The sequence below is a fragment of the Anthonomus grandis genome, chromosome 13 (genome assembly GCF_022605725.1).
Source record: "Anthonomus grandis grandis chromosome 13, icAntGran1.3, whole genome shotgun sequence".
Classification (NCBI taxonomy): domain Eukaryota; kingdom Metazoa; phylum Arthropoda; class Insecta; order Coleoptera; family Curculionidae; genus Anthonomus; species Anthonomus grandis.
The window spans coordinates 21308649-21331291 of NC_065558.1; the positions used below are offsets into that span (position 1 = coordinate 21308649).

Sequence of the window (22643 nt, forward strand, 5' to 3'; positions counted from 1 at the left end):
GAGGTACATCCGGGTTCGGATGGAGTAGTCAGAGTCGCTACTGTTCAAACCAGTAATGGCACCTTAAAGCGACCTGTAGTCAAGCTGTGTTCTTTGCCGCTTTCAAGCCACTGAAAAATGCAATGCATTTTTGGTGGGCGGTATGTTTAATTTTCTTAAATTTTACAATAATTTGAATCAAGTAGTTCATTCTTCATTCTATTTCAAATTTTCATTAAACTTTAACTCAATTTCGCTTGGCTCACTGTGTAGAAACAGTTAGTTAAAGTATTTCTATTCAAATGCATCCAAAAGAATGTTTTGAGGCCTTATAAAAAGGTGCACGTCCAACATACTGTACCAGTTCATTGAAACCCATTATCAGAAGAAGTAAATTCGCTAAACCGCATCGCTCACGCATCTAGTACCATCCGATACAATTCCGTGTTTATGGGATAAACCGCATTTCGTACTGAGAAAATGCTGGCCAGCTAACGCGAGTGAAAAACTGTAATCGAGAGGAAACCATGTAAGGTCTCACAACCATTAATTGTCAAAAAACAATAAATACAGTCCACTTTTCTCAACAGTGAGCTTTCGATACAGTACTTTCTTCGCAAAAATAAAAACCAAATAGACATTTTTGATTTTATATTTCTGTAACCTGCGGTTTCTCAATAAAAACTAAACAAAAACTATTAAAAACCTAAACTTTATTCTAAAATTAAACTAATAGGCGAACCTAATAAATTTCCTATAAACAAAACGATAAATTACGGTAAATTATTTATTTAAACATTTACAGTGTGAACATACATCTAACAAAAATATATTTGCACAATATTATTATATATCTATATAGCGTCTTTTATAGATTAAGACCTCGATAAATTACTAAAGCATGTTGATTTTTTAATAAAATAAATAAATGAATTCGCTTCTAAGAATATGACACTTTTTAGTATATAAAAGAATGTCTTTTATTAATATTCAAATTCTGAGAGATCTTAATGTACCTATTTACTGGGTACAGTACAAAAACTAGAATAAGAATTATAACTAGAGAGCTCAAAAAAACTAATAATAAATAAGTCATTTCACTAAAATATACAAATCAAAAACCTGCTTTTGTATAGTCACAAAATTCATTAATAAAAATAAATTTGTTATATCAGTCAGTACACTTATACGTAAACTATAATATGTATTATCAATATGACACTAAACAGGGCCTTTTAAGCGAAGTTGCTTATCACTTAAAGTCCATATTTACAATTTATTTTTCGTAACAATGATAGACGTTTTGCTTTAAAATATTAAAATACTGAATATCTCCTTTTTATGCTTAAAATTATTTTATTTATTGGTAGGACTGCTGCCTGAATATAGCTGATATCTCTTCCAATGATTTGTTTTTCGTTTCTGGCACTTTCTTATAAATGAAAAGCAAAAATAGTGACTGGAGTACGACGAATATCAAAAACACATACGCTCCCATCATTTTCTGAAAGAAAATAGGTACAATTAAAAACTTATTTTGCAAAAAGAAAAATATATTTACTTACAGCTAAGGGCAAGAAAGCTAACCCAACCAAAAAGTTTGCTGTCCAGTTGATGCACACGGCCAAGGCGCTGGCTGTAGGTCTTGCTGATTGGTTGAAGAGTTCGGACACCAAAAACCATGGAATGGAACCAGGGCCAGAGGCAAACATTATAATGTAAACGAAGACGAAGAAGCAGCAAAGGATGCCCACTGCTTGGTGAAGATTCTAAAACAAAAATTAATTTTGAGAAATGTACATTTGCACTTGCAATTTTTAACCGAAATGAATGTGGTATTGGAAACATAATGGATTCTTATATTTTAAGTTTATAACATCTTTAATTATCTTCATGATCATTTATCTGTCCTTAGTCCTCCAACTTTTTTTTTAATTAAAATATTGTTCGATGTAAAGAGATTTATTAATTTTCAAATAATTAATTATGGTAATAGCGTACACTCGGAACAAATTTGGATAAAATATAAAATTGGTAATACTATACATTATTTGGGAGGTTATTATAGGCCTCCTACTGGTAATCTGAATAGCTTTCTAGATGAATTTGAGGTAAATGTGTCAACTTTATTAACAGATTGTGACAACTTTATGTGTGTGGGAGATTTTAATATAAATATGGCTAACTTACGATCCAAAGATGTTAAACGCTTCTCATCCATTTTAGAGTCTCTTAGCATAGAGCAAATGGTAAACGAACCAACTCACCTGGGTCTGGCAGGGGAGACTCTTTTGGACTTGTTTATTTGTTCACATGTTAATCTAATATGTACTCTAAATGTTGACCAAAACTCTGATTTTTCAGATCATTTTTTTATTAAATCCGAGCTAAACCTTAAAGTATCGAAACCAGAATCTTTCATTTACACATATAGAGATTTTAAAAATTTTAATAGGCCCGCTTTTCTTGAACATATTAATATTATTCCTTTTAATCTAATATATTATTTACCAGATATAAATGCCAAGGTGGAGGCTTTTAGTAACTTTTTAATTGATACCTTTGATATTTACGCTCTCAAAAGATCGGCACGGATTACCAAGAAAAAACTTCCTTGGATAACACCTAATTTAAAATATCTAATGTCACTTAGAAATCGAGCATTGACTAAATACAAAAAAGCAATTCTCCTGAAGACTGGGAATCTTATAGACAGCTAAGAAATCAAGTTACTGCAATAACCAGGAGAGAACAGAAAGCTTATCTGGAGCATCAAATAAGAATAAATGGATCTAAAGAAAACTGGACACTTATGAGGGATCTGGACGTTTATGGGAAATGTAGTAGGGTAATTTCTAGCGGTCGCTGTTCAGCAGATGAAATCAATAACTACTTTGTTAATATTCCGCAGATTGATCCAGATGAAGATATTCTAAATTTTTAGTTAAATAATACATTGTCAAATCGGGATATTTTTTGTTTTAGATTGGCTAATATTGAGGTTAGTTAAAGATGCTTTATTTTTAGTTAAATCCGCAAGGCCATTGGAAATGGTGACATTGGCATTGAGATGCTACTATTTTGCTACCCGCCAATATTACCTGTAATTACACACTTAGTGAACTTCTCCATAGAAACATCATGCTTTCCCGATCATTGGAAGTGTTCTGTTGTAATACCCGTACCTAAGGTAAATAATTTAACCAAACTAAAGGACTTACGGCCAGTAAGCATTCTCCCTACTCTATCTAAAACTTTAGAATGTATTCTTAATAATTAAATGCGAGAATATGTTCAACAGTACAATTTATTACCAGCCACCCAGTCTGGATTTCGACCAGGATACATATATATTGTTCAACAGCGCTTTTGAAAGTAACAGATGATATATTTTAAGCTATCGAGAATAACGAATTAACTATTTTAGTCCTTTTAGACTATTCAAAAGCGTTTGACAGAATAAATCATAATCTTCTTTTGGCGATTTTAAAATATCTGGGATTCGACACTACCGCTTAGAATCTAGTTACCAGTTATTTACAGGATAGAAGTCAGAGGGTTAAAGCCAATGGCGAAGTATCTGAATCCAAGCCATTAAGTTTTGGGGTTCCACAAGGTTCAATTTTGGGGCTTCTTCTTTTTACCTTATATACTTCCCAAATGGCAAAATACATTAAATCTTGTAATGTACATTTTTATGCAGATGATACGCAGGTCTACAAATCTTTTAATCCGGGTCGTGCTCTCGAGTGCATAAATAAAGATTTGGAGTCACTGCTCTTAATTTCTCACAAGCACTGCGTCACTCTTAATCCCTTCAAGTCTCAGGTGTTGCTCTTTGGCAGAACTCAATCACGACAGTTGCATAACGATAGCACTCAAATAAATTTAAATAATAATAATAAACTTGCACTAGTTGACCACGCTAAAAATCTAGGGCTGGTTCTGGACAGTGATTTGAGGTTTACTGAGCATGTGAGCATGTGTATTAAGAGAGCATTCCTAAATCTAAAGCTTATATTTAAACAAAGGCATCTATTGACAGAGTCATTAAAGAAAATGCTTTGTGACTCTTTAGTGCTTTTGCACTTCAATTACGCCGATGTAGTTTATGGCCCATGTTTGCTGGAAAGGGATAAATATCGCATTCAGTTAATACAAAACCACTGTGTAAGACTAATTGGGGGTATACGGGGTAGAGAGCGGGGAGTGTTGGCTAAGTTGAGAGATGTGCATTGGCTTAGAATGGATGAGAGGCGCGTCTTCCATTCAGTTGTGTTATTTTATAAAATAATAGCAAGAAAGTGTCCCGACTACTTATACAGGAAAATAAAGTTTCGCTCAGAAATCCATAATCTAGATCTTCGCGATGCGAGCTGTGTAACTATACCTCTTCACTCAACTTCTATTTTTGAAAGGTCTTTTAGTTACAATATAGCGAGACTTTATAATAGAGTTCTTCTGACATAAAATCTCTCACACTAGTTTCTTTCAAAAAATTTATTAGATCTAATATTGATCAGTTATTCATGTAGAAGACTTTAAATTTCAATAGTTATTTCTTTATGAAAATGATTGCTGTAATTGGGTTCATACTGTGAGTAAGGGCATTTAAATTTGGATGTACATGAAATGTTGACTTTCCTATGTTTATTTATTAACTTATACATATTGCTATTTTTTATTGATATTCTTCTGATAGGTGAATGCTTTTTGGGGTTATATGCTTATTATTATGACAGATCTGTGTTATTATTTAGGTTTAGACCAATATCAAATGGTTCAGTAGAGTAGCTTCTAAGCTAGACTGTGCCATATTATATTTTGTAGTAATAGCTCTTTACTGTATTTGTTATTGTATATTTTCAAATAAAAGCCATTATTATTATTATTATATGTACTATGTTAACGGTTATAAAGAGCATTAAAATAATAACAAGAACATTTTTTGTTGAGAAAAACCGTTGAAATAGTTAAATCATGATTTTTACAGGTCCAATCTTAGTGGAAATAAAATCCCTTTATAAGTTATTTAAATAATTGTGACGTTAATCGATTATCTATTTTTTAGATCCCCAGAACATAAATACAGCGTGTCCCGAATTCCAGTGTCTATACTTTAAGAGCGCATTTTGTGTTCAGAATAAGCCTTAATTTTTTCTATAAGCATATATCGAGAAACACTTCGTTTTGGAAATATAGGGTGTTAAAGTTTAAAGAAAAAAGAAATTCTTTATACTAAGTTTTTTATTACTTAAAATATTTTAATGAAATTCGATACACGCTATTGCAGTAACAAAAGGCACATTTTTACCAAAAAATTAAAACAAAATCTTATTAGTGGTATCTGCACGTGATATTTAATTGAATACTCTTGATTAAAAATGGTAAGACATTGCTTTTCCTATAAAGAAAAAATTTTAAATCCTCATCAGGTTTGAAATAAATTTGATTCCTTGCCTTTTTTTCATACGATGCAAAGTTATCGACTGAAAAAATAAAAAATCATCTCCTATAGGTTTTATATTTCAGTTTTTATGGAAAAGAAGAATTTTCTTGCAGAAGATCCATACTACCTAAAGAAAAATATTACTGGGAACTCATAATTCACTGCCATAAACGATTGATGAATTAATGAAATCCGTTTATTGGAAGAGTGCAAAAAAGATTGAATATCCGAATGACTATTATAGTATAATTTTACTAAATCTAGCTGAATAGTAAATCTCTAGATATCTTCAGCTCTATTCTAAGGCCTAAATCATTTGTAAGAAAAAAAAATTGTTTAAGTACTTGTAGGATCAAAATGTAAAATCGTCTATATAAGACATTTGGATCAGTGGAATTTCACTTAAATATCACAAAGGTTAAAGCGGAAAAGCCAATAAAATGTCCTTGTTTCAAGATTTTATGTTTTTGAGCAAGCTGTAAAGCGTAACTAGATTCTGAGGTACTGACATAAACCAGAAAATCACGTAAGGATTCAGATCAATTTCTGGAGCTTCACCTTGAGTTATCAGAGGCCAAAGAATTTGGAAATGGCAATAAGTCATCTTGGTTTCACGCCTTGGCCTAGGTTTAAGGAGCTTGACCTCATCTCATGCTTCTCGGAATTAAATCAAACATTTTCTTACAGAATATTCAAACTTCTGACAGAAAATTCTAACTAGAGCTGATATTCGGGGGTATGGATAAGATCCTGAGAGGTAATCTAGAAAACTCAGAATTTAATTTCGAAAAACGACTGGTTAATGAATGAAATTTGTCAATTGGAAGTAATGACAGGAATCAAAACTTCATATAAGGATATTAATGACTAATGAGCCATTTTGGTTTCATGTCTTGGATTAAGTGTAAAGAGCTTGAGTTTTTCTCATCCTTATTTGAATTGAATGAAGATCAACTTTGCAGATCAACCGAACTTCTTAAAGGTAGGCAACCTAAGAAGCTGGGAGTTCAGTCTAGAAAAACGACCGATTAATGAATGAATTCTGTCCATTGGAAGTACTAAAAGAAATCAAAAGTTTACATAAGAATCCTGGTAGATTTTTACAGCCTCACCCAGAGTTATCAAAGGCCAAATAACTTTGTTGCACTAGGAGTAAAGAGCTTGGGCTTGACTTATCCTCTCTGAAGAAAAATTTCTATGCAGAACAAATATAGTTTTTATTTTTTTACTCGAAAACCTTCCATCGTACGAACAAAAGGCAAAGAATCAAATTTGGTCTAAACTAAAGGAGGATTTAAAAAACAATTTTGATTTTAGAAAAATCAGTGCTATTTTTTTCTTTAAGAATATTCAGTTTAAAATCGCGTACGGACACCACTGATAAAAAATTTTAAAAATATTTTAGGAAAAAAAATGCCTTTTGCTACTCCAAAGCCGTGCATTAAATTTCATAAAAATTATTCAAGTAATTAAAAAGTTATTACTGAAAAAACAATTTTTCTTAAAATTTTAACATCCTATGTTTTGAAAACGAAGCATTTCTCGATATATGTTTATAAAGAAAATGAAGACTATATTAAGATAAAACGTAAGTATTATAATTACACACATATAAAAAATATCTTTTAAAATTCGGTTTTATAATTACCAATTTTTAGTAAATAATCCTGAAAATTATGAAAATGCATAACTTTTAAGGTTATGTTATAATGTTTTTATTGTTATATTTTATTTTGTTTTTGTAATTTTAGTGGATTACACAAACAAAGGTTATGTGTTTGGCACCAGATTAAAAGCATCATACCGGAAAACGGACCTGTCATTTCTTTATATTTCCAAAAAAACCCTTGGAAAAAGAGAAATGGATATCTCTGCTAAGGAATACTAAGGTATTATTACTAAATCTTTCATTTTTTATTATACCTTAGTGAGGTATTCTATAAATTGGTAGTTCCTTGTAGGCGAAAAGATAAAAAACCTTCAGTCCATGCATTGATATGTAATTGTCATTTTGTTGGCAAAAATGTAATGATTGGTCTCACTATTTTTCCACATGCAAAGAGGTTAACCGAGGAGAAACTAAAGAATTTGTCAAAAACCCGGGTAGGTCTATACTTTCAACTTATATTTATTTACTTATTTCCAAGCTTCATTTTTTTTCAAAGCAAATACAGAATTGCTTAACTACAAATGAGGCTGAAATTTATTTTGCTGTAAATAGTTGGAAGATGTGAAAGAAAAAAGTGCCGAGGTTAAAATTAAGTTTTTCATATGAGCATATAAAAATAGTTATAACAAAGTACAGTTGTATGCAGGTTTGCCATGTAATAAGTATTTTTGTAACATTATTAAGTTAATTAGTTTTATACATTATTTAAATAACAGTTGTATAGTTTCACATAGAATAGGCAGAAGTTATATGTACATATATACATTTTTTATTAAGATAAGGACAACATGTATTAAAGTATAACCCATATCATAGACACACAGGTAATATTTTTATTAAAAATTATAAATGTATGTTATGTAGCATTAGAGCCTTAAAACATTAAGGAGAATAAAGGTAATTATTGGCAAATACATATATTTTTTATTTCCTATATTTTTGGTGAAGGGAATAGGCTCTGCCCTAAGAAGCCAGGCTAAACCAACAGAGAAAAAGTTTAGGGATGATGTAAGTAAATTAGAGATAAAATAAATATAATAAAATCCATCCAAGATAAAATAAATATGCTAAAACTATTTATGGCGCATTCCCCATAATAGGCAGATAGCTGTTTTAAAGTAACTCTATTTACGTTTTTAAAATATGCTCCACATTCAAAATTCATTTTTTCTGCTTAAAGACCATCCAATAAGTAGTAAAAATCTTAATGACAAAATTTTCGATAATAGTAAGGGAGAAGATCAGTTCCCATGAGAGTCTATATATGTATAGAGATGGGCCAATCGGGTTTTTACGTAAATTTCTCTTATTTTAAAAGACAATTGCAATAAAATATAAAAAGAATTAACAGGAGGCGAATAAGCAACAAAAGAAACCATGAAAAATTTCGATAAAAATATTTTTATTTTTTTCTAAATAAACTGTAATTCTGACAACTTTTTGTTTAAAATAAAAGTTATTAGAAATAACTTTTATTTTAAACGTAGGTATCCGTATATCAAAACGAATCGGTTCTAGCTATTATAGAATCGGATAAAACTATAAAACATAAATATCGAATTATTAAGAGCCTTATCGAAAAATTTCAATTTTTTATTTTTCTATCCTGTACTAATTCAGAGCCAATTACCTTCAGAGATTATTACCGATTTGACTCTTAAACGACCGGAAACTTATTTCTTTGCATTTTTCGATTTCCGAACAAAATCCGGGTCAAAATGAGCATTTTTTCAAAATACGCTCCGAATTCAAAATTTCTTTTATCTACTTAAAGACGACTTAAAAAGTAGTAAAAAAGTTTTATGACAAATTTTTCCACGATTTATACGAGTGCCACAATATAAATAGAAATATTAGGTCCCATAAGAATTCATGTTTGGGGATAAGAAAACGTGTTTTTTTCGTGGATTTTTTTGATTTTTTTTGTTTAATTTTTGAAAGCCAATAATAATAAAATATTAAAAGAATTGAACACAGAATGCACTCCTAAACTTTAAACACGGGAATTCAGGACATCCTGTATATGAAATAAATATAAATTTTGAATTTCTCAAATGACCCTTCATAATGACACAATGAAAGTTTATAGTTTAAATTTGTGTTTTATTAAGAAAACAATGTGCAGCATTTACAACCATTTTTTAAAATAAAATTATTGTAACAAAAATTGCATTTTTATTCTTTTCTGCCTTGCTAGGCTTTTATTATGTTTTTTCCAACGAGCAATCACAAAGCATTTTCCAAAAAACATATCAAATCAAAAATAAAAAGACCCGGGTTTTTTATTTCATTTGTTTATTTTATCGTGTCGTGTCGAAAGAGCCTATTATCTTAAATAGTTATTAATAAGATGTATTAATATACAGCATCACAGTGACCATAGATTCATGAAAAAAAAAAAGGATGCTTGTCGAGTGGTGCAAGAATTCTTATTTGAGCGATGCCATAATAATATTAATAATTATTAGACACAGCGTTGAGCAATAAAGAGAGCCATTATAAGAATAAATATTTTACTGCAAATGAAAAAGGGGCAAACATATTAAAATCTTTTGATAGAAATACTTACAGCAAGCTTCATAGTGATCGCCAACAGCAAAGTATCAATAGCCATACCAGCAAAACCAATCAGCAGCAAAGTTTTCCTTCCAGCTTTTTCAACCAGGAACAAAGAAACGACAGTCATCAGTACATTGATTGCTCCCAAGCCGAGGGTCACGAATGGAGCGTCTGCTTTGCTCACTTTAGCCATAGTAAAGATTTCAGATGAGAAGAACATAACCTAAAAAAACAATGTTTTAGAAATGCCTAAAATCAAAAATATTGGTCAAAGCAAAAGGAAAAACTTAAATAAAAAACACGAAAAAAACCTTTAAAAGCCATGCACAACCTCCACACTATACATAAATAAACAACTGTATTAGATCTCTAAATGTCAAAATTGCTTTTAAGCCAGTCAATAATTTAAAGAACCAATTGGTCAGTGTAGTGGACAAGGCGAACATTCTTTCTTAATCAGGAGGTTACTTTTTAAAGTGCGGGGATTGCAACGCCGTATACATTGGCCAATCTGGTAGAAAAATCTCTACATGCATTGAAGAACAGGTAGCGTTTTTTGAAAAATATAAAAACACCAATGTCAGTGATACCAAATCATGCTAACCATTTGCTGGCCTCTACATATAATTTGGAAACATAAGTGGAAACTGAAGTGCTTCATGAATTTTATTGGCATTTAAGTATTTTTGTTTAAAATTTATTTTTGTTTTTTACAGTTATAATCTTAAAATTATTGTTTATTTATGTATAGTGTAAAGGTTGTGTAAGGCTTTCAAAGGTTTTTTTTGTATTTCTTATTTTAGCTTTTCGTTTTGTTTTCACTAATAATTTTGATTTTAAGCCTAATGATGCTTTAGCTAGAGCTCGACACGTATAGCCTGTTATTATATGTTATGATATGTGACTTTGCTTTTTCTTTGTTTTCGTCAATTATTAATAATATTAGTTAAATAACCTACAGCGTTGATTCCGGATAACTGCTGGGCAACCATAACAGTTAAAGCGATGATTAAAGGTATTCTTAAGGAGCTGTTAGTGATTAATTCTCTAATGGTAACTTTGGGGACCATCTTCATGGCGTCGTACTCGGCTCTCATCACTTCCATTTCGTCATGGACAGCCACGGTGCCGCGGAGCCATGATAGAGCCTTTTGAGCTTCCATGTCTCGTCCCTTAGATAGCAGGAGATACTTGGGAGTTTCGGGGCAGAATGGTAGTGTTGCCACCTGAAAGTTTTATATTTAAACAAGATGATCCATAGGGCACCAATTAAAATTAGTCAATTGTTGACTATTAATTAGATACTACGTTTTTGTTGTTGTTTGAAAAGTTTACTAACATGGAAAACAGAAAAAATTACCATTGTACATTAGACTTGTAAAAGTTCTTATATAATTCTGATAAAATCACGTTGTACCAAAAATATGTTATGTAAATCGAAAAATATTAAAATAGACGGGATCTGTTTGTATTTTTAATCATAATAGAAAAATGTAATCTAAATATTTGTCAGTTGGTCTTTGATCTTTTGCAAGCTTACTGCTAGTCTATTAGTCTAGCCTAATTAGTTTTCAGAAAACACTAAAAATATTTGCTTTTAACTTTATTAAGCTTGCCAATATTTAAAATAATAGAAATGTATGGTAACATTAATACCTCAACAATGAATACTAATGCTTTAAAAGTCGACAATAGTGACTTGTTAAATTTTATTCATATTTTTATTAATCACTCGACAAATTTTTGAAGGGTTTGTGTTGCTTGTTGAGAGTTTAAACTCATTTAAGGACACATACCTACACTACAAAAAATACAGACTAGAACGACGGACAGGCCACATCCGAGCTTAGTAGACATACAAATACCAGACAGGATAATGTAAAAGTCTGGGTAGACGCCTGTAACGGTGACAACAATACAAACAACAACAATAAATTCGGACTGTAAAAGTGTAACCGAAATAAACTTAAACAGACCACGAGACAGACAAACTTACATCACACTTGATAAGACAGGACTTAAGAAAAGATGACAGGTTTGCACAACTCAATTGGTCACGAAGAACAAATCCTAAAATCAAAGAAGCGCATAAAATAGCAAGGAGATACGCGGCAATGGATATAAAAAATGATCCTTATGAACAGTATTATTACAAAACTCGAAAGGAAAGACAAATTTACAGATCGAATCCGGTAATAGCCTCTTGGAAACATACTGGAATACCACTAGCAAAGGAAGGACAACATACAGGCTCCGGCAAAATGATCTCCCACATTTTGATTTTTAATAAAAACGCCAATGTAAATGCTATTTATATTTTATTTTTATTAACTAAAAATATATGGTATGCCATTTTGTTTTTAATAAGTTTTGAAAATTACAGAGTCCAAGTGGCGACCATTTCTTTCGACACACATTCGAAGCTGATTTCTGAAAGTTTCCATTACTCGAGCAGTAATTTGAGGCGATATTTCTGTAATTTCTTGGCGTATTGCTGCTTTCAATTCGTCAATGGTTCGGGGATGATGTTGAAAAACCTTCTCTTTCAGGTAGCTCTAAAGAAAAAAGTCGCATGGGGCAAGATCGGGTGAACGCGCAGGCCACCCAACGTCTCCACGTAACGAGATTACGCGTCCTGGAAACATTTCCCTTAACAGGTCCATTATTGTCCTTCTTGCCGTATGAGCTGTAGTCTCATCCTGTTGAAACCACACGTCCGGATGTTCAAGTTCCCTAAGTTTTGGTTCGAAAAAATTACGTACCCGTCCTTCTTAAAAAAAATAGGGACCTCAAACACCAAAAGAACCAACAGCAGACCAAACGATAACACGTTGGCTGTAAAGTGACCTTTCATGAAGCTGCCGCGGATTTTCTGGTGCGCAGTAGCGAAAATTCTGCTTGTTCACACAGCCAGACAAATGGAAATGAGCGAAGAGGAAGAATATCATTGGAACATTCTCGGCGATTTTCCCAGTCCCGTTCACTAAGTTCTTGCACGAATGAAGAGAATAAGAATTTTGTATGGGTGAAACTTCAGATCGGTGTGCAAAATTCTTCTCACAGAACGATCTGACAAACGCAAAGCAGAGGCATGTTTAACAGCTGAACGTCTAGGAGATCGTTTAACTGCTTCTCTTACAGCTGCAATATTTTTAGGTGTCCGAACACTTCTGGGTCTACCAGTTGATTTTCTTTTTAACGTTGAATCTGTAGCTCTAAAATTAGAAACCTACAACAGTATTGTTGCAGATCTGTTATGTCTACCAAGCGCGAAGTGAGTACGAAAATTTCTTTGTATCGTAATCACAGATTCGTTACTTTTGAAAAATGTTTCGATAACGAAGGCACGATGCTCGCCCGTCCAGTCCATGGCGACAACAGAAATGGCAAGGCGCGCGCAGCCAACTGACTACACTAAGCTGGCTCCCTCTTTAGTGATTCGGGCTCAGTGGCGGCGCAAAATGTGGGAGATCATTTTGCCGGACCCTGTATAATCTATGCAAAATAATTAGCCACGAGCAGCTTAGCCTATCCAGCAAAGCCACTCAAATATTAACTGGACATGGAAACTTTCAAAGAAACCTGGCTATATTCAAACTAAAAAAATCAGAGGGTTACTGCGAATGCAGAAACAAGACAGAAACTAGCAAACACATAATGTATATCTGCCAAAAAGACTTACGAACACAAGCGAGACAAACAATAGCAAATAAATATGGCGACCTATAAATACAATTAAGACAGAATAATGGTAAAATAAACCAGACAGATAAAGAAAAAATCAAATTGCCAATCTCCTTTCAATTGTAAATTTGTAGATTAAGCAGAACAGAAATGTATGTAAAATAATGCTTTATAGAGTTATGTATTATGTAAACAGTAAATAAATTTGTGAATATAAAAATAAAGAAAAAATAAACAGGTCCTTCTTCCCCGCTAATTTTTAGGAAGGCGCGAACAGTGGCAGCGTTTTTTCGCTGAAATTGGTCGTGCTTCAGGCGGAGGTTCGTGAGTTGCCTGATAGTGGTTTTAATGGAATAGTGGGTACCTACCAATACCTTTTTGCGGCTATTTACAGCCCCAAAAAGGATGTTTAAAATTCATACCGAGAGGTGGATAAGTATAACATAAGAATACACTATGGTTTCCAAACAATCTTGTTGGCCGACGAAAACAGATTTACGGCCCTCAGTCAGGGATACCTCTTAAAAAAGGACAGGGTGCTAAGAATCCCCTCGTCGTCCTCCATTAATCATAATCGCAAGATCAAAGTGTAAAACAACATAATACGATTTGCGACATGGAATATACGCAGAAAAAAGAATGTGGAAATTTAGAAAAACTTCACGACATAGAATTCCAAACAAGAGTAGATAAGAAATTGCCACACCAGAACAATTAGATACACAGGATGCGTGGAATGAAATAAAAAATATTATAGAGAAAGTTTAAGAACAAGACATTGGGTTTAAGGACAACAAAAAGACAAAGAAATGGACGACAGAAAAAATTTTGGAACTCATGACGGAGAGAACAAAATGCAAGGAAATACCGTTAAAGCATAAGGAGATAAGCAGAACCGTGAGGAGAAAATGTAGAAAAGCAAGAATGTTGTATCTGTCCGAAAAATGCCGAGAAATTAAGTTACTACAGAAAAAACATGTTTTCTTCAAAGTGCACAAGAAGGTAAAAGAGCTGACAGGAATGGAGAGAAAAAAACAGGTGAGAATCCGTAGAAATGCGAATAATGAATGGGATCGAAGAAAAATTAATAAGATGGAAAAACGACACAGAGGAATGATGTTCGATGATGACCGGCCGGAGTCTCCCACGGAGGTGGATGACAGAGAGAAGGAACCTACTATTATAAAATGCGAAAATGAAAGCAATAAAAATTTAGAAAACCAGAAAAGCCACAGAATCAGATAAAGTACATGCTGAGGTGCTTAAAATTATAGCAACCCAAGAAGGCGAAGGCCTAGAGCTTCTAGTTGAATAATTCAACATCATCTATAGTGCAGGAAAAATCCCTTCTCAATGGCTCAAGTCTACCTTCATGGCGATTCCAAAAAAAACTCATCCAGTGTGATAACTACCGCATAATTATTAGTTTGATGTCCGATGTCCTCAAAGTATGTCTAGGAATAACCTATGCACGGATTTATAAGAAATGCGAAGAACAAATAAGTAACATTCAATTCGGATTTTAGAGTCGACTCGGTACTCGAGAAGCTCTCTTTTCCCTGAACGTGCTAATGCAGAGATGTGAGGATATAAACATAGGTGCATAGACTAAAAACTGAGATTTGTCTCATTAACTGTTGTTAAGCGTTTGATAGCGTCAGGCATCAAAGGAGGCTATAAATATTATCATCAACCGGGATTGACACGAGAGACATAACAATCATAGCACAGCTCTACTGGAACCAAACTGCGGAGGTGTCTACTCTACACGGGGACTTCGGATGTCGTGTCAAGGAAAGGAGTACGGCAGGGAGGCCTTGTCTTAGCTCCTGTTTAACATTTACTCGAACGCCATTTTCAGAGAGGCTGTAGTGCAAGATCAAATTAAATCAAATAATCTTTATTACATGCAACAAATAAATTACATCTATTCTATATACATACAAAGGTCGAAAGTACCGCTAGGCGTGTTTTAATAATGACCACAGTAAATAATAAAAGGACAACAGTACAATTTTCTTAAAAATAAAAACTTAAACAAAAATGATTTAGAGTAACATACCAGAATTAAAGTTACATCCGTATTAAGATATCAGCAGCCTCCAAATTTTTTTTAAATTTAGACTTAAAAGAGGCCATGCCTAAATCGTTTATTTTTGCAGGTAGGCCATTGTAAATACAGGCAGAAGTATATATGAAAGAACTTATCAGAAATTCAGTCTTATGCTGGACGATTACCAGTGTGCTTTTATAACAAATAGTTATATTATGTGTATCTTTTCATTCAGTAAGGAATTCTGACAGACATTCTGGCTCTTGAAAATTAAGTAATTTATGTACATACAGTGCAGCTTAAACCCAAAAATTTTCTTTGGGCCATGTTAAGACTATAGCAGCTGCTTACATGCTCCCTCGCATGAACCCTCCGAGGCAAATTTCTAGTAAATTTTACACAAAAATTATGAATTTTCCGGAATATATATTTATTTTGTTCAGTAAAAAAGGTCCATATACAATATTTAAGTATCCAGCAACACTAAGTACTAAACTCTCTGTACGGATTTTTTTTTTGTACTAGCAGGCAAAATATCCTTAACTTCATATAATGACTTTAATTTATAATATGACTGTTAACAAATGTTATTTACATGCGCATTAAATGACATTCGATTATCCATACAAAGGCCCAGGTTTTTTACTTGATCTACCCATTCTAATTCAACACCATTAATATTTAATTTACTTGGTGCTCCATTATACAAGGTACTTTCATTTATTGAGAACAAGATTGCCTGTGTTTTACCAGAATTAATAAAAAGTGACTTTTGTCAGCCTAATCAGAGATCCTCTGTAAGTCAGCATTAATTAAATTTAAGGCTAATGAAGATATGGGAGGTATCAATGGCAGAAATATAGAACAGCTATGAACCTTCAAATATTTTGGCGCCATAATTAGCTCGCTGTGCGACCTAAAGCGAAAAATACGTTCTAGAATAAAGCTTGTCAGCAAAATTTTCACCACTCTTGATTTGAGCTTGGAGGTCAGAATGCGTATGTTCAGGTGTATTACTGTACGGTTGAAAATGTTGGACTCTTGATCCGATAACTAGGAGAAGGATCGAGGCTTTTGAGATGTTTCTATATCGCCGCATGCTTCTTATCTTAAGGATTCATCGAGTTACAAATGAAGAGGTTTTAAAAAAAATGAAAAAGGTAAAAGACTTAGCAAACACCATTAAAGAAAGAAAAACAAGGTTCATATGCCATATCATAAGAGTCGAAAAATACTAAGGCTGATAATTGAAGGAAAGATTCAAGGAAGATGAGTTGCTGGAAGTCGCAAGAACTCCTGTTTAAAAGACATTAGAAGAAGGTACGAGTGCACTTCGACTGAGATTCTTAGAGCTGCCGTATCCAAGACAATGTTACCCATATGGATTCCCCAACCTTCGTGAAAAGAAAGCGTGATAAGAAGATTTTCTTCTCTAAATTCAATTTGCAATGCAATAACTTAGTTGCCATTTGATGTATTAATCATGACAGTTAAAATATAAATCGTTAAGACTGTTGACAAATCTTATTTACATGCGCAATAAATGACATTCGATTATCCATACAAAGAACCAGGTTTTTTACTCGATCTACCCATTCCAATTTGACACCATTAATATTTAATTTACTGGGTGCTCCATAGACCAGTAAGTGGGTACAAAAAAAGGTCTTTGGCGTGCAAAAGGTGGGGTAGGAATTATTTAGGAATATTTATGAGTAGACCCTCTTCAAAAATCCAAATTTTCGACCTTGGTGGGGGACCGCGCGCGCCGCCATCTTGGATTATAGGTACAAAGAAACAGTTTTTTAACATTATCTCCGTAATTGTTCACCTTACAACAAAACATGTTCTAAGCAAAAATAAAATTTCTTAAATTTTATGTATTAACAGTTTTTTTGTACGTTTAATATATAAAGAGTTAGACGGACACAAAGATGGTATTCTTAAAAAAATACACAGAACTCGAGATTTTTCGTATTTATAAACGAGGTTTTTTAATTTTAGAAAGTACAAAGTTAAATTAATTATATACCATAAGGGCAAATAGGCAAATATATTATGTCATTTGCAAAATCATTATGGTTCCAATGCAGTCGTTGTTTTTGATGGATATCCGGAAAGTCGCCAAAAAAGTACAAAGGCAGCAGAACGACTACGCCGCCGCCGATCAAAGAGGCAAACAACTGTCGATGTTACTTTTGACGAATCAATGTTGGTTCAAGTTTCGCAAGAACAATTTTTAGATAATGAAAGCAACAAACTTCGCCTGATTTCGATGTTGACAAAAAAATTTAAAGAAACTACTATTATCAATCAACATTTGATGCAGTTTTCATCATCGAAGAAGACGTGGATCTTTTAGTTCTACTAACACCGTTGATGTCGCCACATCTAGACAATATTTACTTTTGCAAACCTGGGAGAGGTAAAAAACCTGAAAGAGTGTACTCTGCAAAGTGCTTACAACAAAAAGAGGCAGCTGAGAACATTCTTTTCCTCCACGCGCTTAGTGGCTGTGACACATCGTCACTTTTTAACCAAGGAAAACTGAAATTTATATCAATTATTCAAAAATACCCCAAACTCACTGGCATCATTGACGTCTTTAAACAACATGACGCCACACCAGCATGTATTGAGGAAAGAGGAGCACAGTTTCTTGTCGCTTTGTATGGCGGTGACATGGAAAAAGAGACCCTAGAAGAACTTCGATACAAATTTTTTGTAAGATCATCCACAAAAAATAGATTTAATCTTGCCTCTCTCCCACCAACTAGGAACGCCGCACGGTATCATTCATTTAGAACATACCATCAAGTTCAACAATGGTATGGAATCCAAAAAAAGGCAGACGACTGGGGATGGAAACCTGGTGCAAATAGTTTTTCTCCCGTAACTATGACAGAGGAATCAGCTCCAGAAATATTATTAAAAATTATTTCATGTCATTGTAAAAAAGGGTGCGGAGGAGCATGTAGCTGCAAAAAAGCTGGACTGAATTGCTCTATTATGTGTAGATTCTGTAATGGTCAGACATGCGACAATGCCACAGAGGTTCTCATCGACAGCGAGGACAAGCATGAGAAACTATTATCAATTGAGAACCCAATTATCCAAAGAACTGGTAATGACTTAGATGACGAAATTCAGGATGAAGACATAAATTAACCGTGACCATCTAAAAGAGAAACTGAAACGTAAATGAAAAGTGAAATATGTGGAGTAGGCCTACAGGGGACACCACGGTAAAAAAAATGCGCCGATAAGCGTTACCTCATGGTGGTGATGAAATAAGCTTTCAGTTTGCATTGCAAACTGAGTATTGTTTCAATTTCGTGAGAGATATGTAATTAAATATGACATTTTACTATCAACCATAGCGAACAAATATCACCTCTTTTAACAAGGGTAACAAAATTACTGAAATAGCTACAAAGATATTTTTTAAGACTAAAAAATTGTTGTTTGAAGTATTTTTTTAAAGAACTTCATGTTTGTGTCCGTGTAAATCTTTGTATATTAGAGGTATAAAAAAAGTGTAAATACATAAAATGTTTGTAAAATTTTGTTTTCTTTAATTTTGTTTATGTCATACTTTATCGTAAAATTAACCATTACGGACATAATGCCAAAAAACCTTTTTTTTGTATGTGTAATCCAAGATGGCGACGCGCGCGGTCTTTCCCCAAGGTCGAAATTTTGTATTTTTGGTCACAGTCTACCCGTAACTAACATATTCCAAAATAACTTCTACCCCACCTTTTGCAAGGTAAAAAGCCCTACTGCCTGGACTATTATTCAAGGTACTTTCATTTCTTGAGAACAGTCAGCCCAATCAGAGATCCTCTATAAGTCAGCATTAATTAAATTTAAGACTTGCAAAAAATGATGAACCAGATTACACAATACAGTGAACGATTCGGACTACATAGGAACGTTTCCAAGACCAAATTAATCGTTTTCTCCAGGGTAGATACCAACAAAATGCTTTTGATCATTGGTAGAAATATAAAACAGGTAAGAAGCGTCAAATATCTTGGTACCATAATCAACTCACTGTGCAACATAAAGCGAAAGATACGTATCAGGAAAATTTTCACCAGTCTTGATTTGAGCTTAAGCTCAGAATGAGTATGTTCAGGTGCAATATCTTCAGTATATTACTGTACGGTTATAAATGCTGGACTCTCGATCCGATAAATAAGAGAAGGTCGAGACTTTTGAGATGTTTCTATATCTATTTCTATATGCTTTGTATCTTATGGATTTAAGGAGTAACAAATGAACAGTCAAAAATAATGAAAAAGGTAAAAGAGTTAGCAAACATCAGAGAGTTTACAAAAGAAAAACAAGGTACATAGGCCATATAAGAGTCGAAAAATATGAATTACTGAGGCTGATGCTTGAAGGAAAGATTCGGGAAAAAAGATTTGTTGGAAGACGCGAGAGCTCCTTTTTGAAAGACATTAGAAGATGGTACGAGTGCACTTCGACTGAGATTCTTAGAGCTGTCGTATCCAGCACAATGTTACCCATATGGATTCGCCAACCTTCGTGAAAAAAAAGCGTAATAAAAAGGAGATTTCCTTCTCTAAAATTAATTTGCATTGCAATAACCCAGTTGTCTTTTAATGTGTTAATTAATCCAGTTAAAATATAAATCGTTAAGAATAAGACACAACTTATTTAAAAAAAATAACAACCAAATATAAAAGAAAAAGGAGGATGCGTTAGTGGGATAAGTCAGTTATAATATTGGTGGAATAAAATATGACGCAATATTATATGAGCAAAATTGTAATTATTCTATGTACTTAAGCTTTATCTTAATTAAAAAAGTGACATGAATACAAATTAAAATATTTTTATAGCCTTATAAATATAAAAATTTGATAAGAAGGAACTTTTATATGGCGTTTTATCCAGACAAACAATAATACTGCCTCAAAATAATATATATCGAAAATAATCCCAAAGGTAAACAGTTCTAAAGGTACCTGCCCTCATGATCTTGGAGAATTCCTTATCTTAGCCTATGTTTATAAATTTCCAATATTATCAATGATTTATATGTATTGTTTGATTAACAAATGATAAATTTTAAATTTAGATTGAATGTTGACCTATTCATAGTAAACAGAAAAATACATAAACACTTACTTGAAAAATGGCCGGAATAATAGTAAGAGCTAATAAAGTGGGCCAATGCTCGTCGGTACCAAGAAGACTGCCCAATCCAATTATCTGAGCGATCAAGATTGAAATTGTGATGACCAACTGATAAGCGGTACCCACTGCTCCCCTGAGGTTAACTGGAGAAATTTCTGCTAGGTACATTGGAGCCAGGCCAGCATTGAGACCAGAATTAATTCCTAGAGAAAAAACTTAATAATAATATCAACTCGGATTAATGCTTTGTGGTACTTACCAATAATGAATCTTCCGAAAATAATCAGTTCATATGATGAAGCAGCCTTAGCTGATGACATGCAAACGACAGAGAGTAAGACGAGGATATTGTTTAGAAGTAAACCACCTTTACGGCCAAACATTTCAGCAACAAACCCTGAAATCGAATATAATAACATTTTAAAGCATCAATACTGATTAAGTAATTATCTTTACTATTAATTAAGTTTATTGTTCTATATGTGCTTCAAAGGTCATTGCAATATAAGTGCAATTAATTTATCAACAGGTGAAATAGTCATGTCAGTTAGTTTTTACAATTCTTTGTTAAAGCGCTGTTACACTTAACAAAAAGTTTAAATTATTTGACTTATAGGCGTGTTCAAGAATTAAGAACCCAAACGGTTTCTTTGTTGTTTCTTTTTCTTCATTGTTATCAAAATACAAGTTGAAAATGTAGCTAAAACCAGGCTTTAATATAATTTGATTTAAAATCGCGATTCTTATTTATATATAGTGGAATAAATTTAATAAATAAAAGGCGTTCTTTTTTTTAAATATGCGCAGACACGTCTATTAATAATAATAATAATAATAATAATAATAATAATAATAATAATAATAATAATAATAATAATAATAATAATAATAATAATAATAATAATAATAATAATAATAATAATAATAATAATAATAATAATAATAATAATAATAATAAACTTAAGTTTTCAACCAGTCCTTGCAAAAATAACTATCCAACCAGCGATGAAATTTCAACATTCTGGAGTAGCCAATTAACAACGACAACACCATGTAATAACCAGGCAAGTTGGATAGATGAAGAGCGACAAAAGTCTCAACTTTTTGAGCAAATCCATCATCAGCCATTTACCGTTGAAGAGGTCTCCACTATAATTAAAGGCCTTCACAACTGGAAAGCCCCTGGTCCAGACCACGTACATAATTATTGGATCAAAAAGCTGTGGTCAACCCACAAACAACTGACCACACTAATAAATGATTTGCTGATGGAACCGAACAAACTTCCAACGTTCCTCACTCAGGGATCAACTTTTCTGCTATCAAAAGATCCACAGAACACACAAGATCCAGCGAAATATCGGCCAATAACATGTTAACCAACACTGTATAAGCTGATAACCGCGTGTCTTACAGAGCGCATATACCAACATTGCGAGGACAACAACATTATTGCTGTTTAACAGAAGGGATGTGCTAGGGGAGACATGGGCTCTAAGGAGCAATTGACCATCGACTCCGTAATTTGCAACCAGGCCTATAGTAATAAGAGAAATCTCTACACCGCCTATGTCGATTACAAGAAGGCCTTCATTTCTATCCCACATGAATGGCTTATTGATGTCCTTGGGATATATAAAATAGATGAATGCATTGTGACTCTACTGGAGAGCACAATGGCGATATGAAGAACAACTATGCATCTACAACTTCCTACTGGAGAGAGGATTGAGACAAACACAATACCGATCGGTAAGGGTATATTCCAGGGCGACTCTCTGAGTCCACTTTGGTTCTATCTAGCCAGGAATCCTCTATCATCTCGACTCAATTCCACCTCTTACGGCTTTGCTATTAAGAAGAATAGTAGGGAAATCGCAAAAGTGAATCATTTGCTCTATATGGACGATCTAAAGCTAATGGGTGCCACTAGTAATCAACTGGATCAAATGCTGAACATCGTGGAGGAATTCTCTGCTGATATCGGAATGAGGTTTGGGCTGGATAAGTGTCGTATTAACAACATTGTACGAGGAAAGATGCAGCCGTGATCCTTCGAGATGCAGGATGGCCAAACTATA

General features: G+C 33.2%; 1 protein-coding gene across 6 annotated transcripts in view; it reads right to left on the reverse strand.

The window, feature by feature from the left end:
• Window positions 1-615: 615 nt before the first annotated feature.
• LOC126744068 (solute carrier family 2, facilitated glucose transporter member 1-like) overlaps window positions 616-22643 on the reverse strand; it is a 203917-nt gene continuing 181889 nt past the window's right edge. For all 6 annotated transcript variants that reach the window (XM_050451412.1, XM_050451411.1, XM_050451414.1 and 3 more), the window contains 6 exons: window positions 20822-20959; window positions 20554-20765; window positions 10616-10882; window positions 9667-9879; window positions 1545-1748; window positions 616-1483 (listed from right to left, as the gene is read on the reverse strand). In XM_050451412.1, the coding sequence (XP_050307369.1) occupies window positions 1340-1483; window positions 1545-1748; window positions 9667-9879; window positions 10616-10882; window positions 20554-20765; window positions 20822-20959 (1178 nt within the window). In that variant the 3' untranslated portion in view covers window positions 616-1339. The remainder of the gene's footprint in view (window positions 1484-1544; window positions 1749-9666; window positions 9880-10615; window positions 10883-20553; window positions 20766-20821; window positions 20960-22643) is intronic.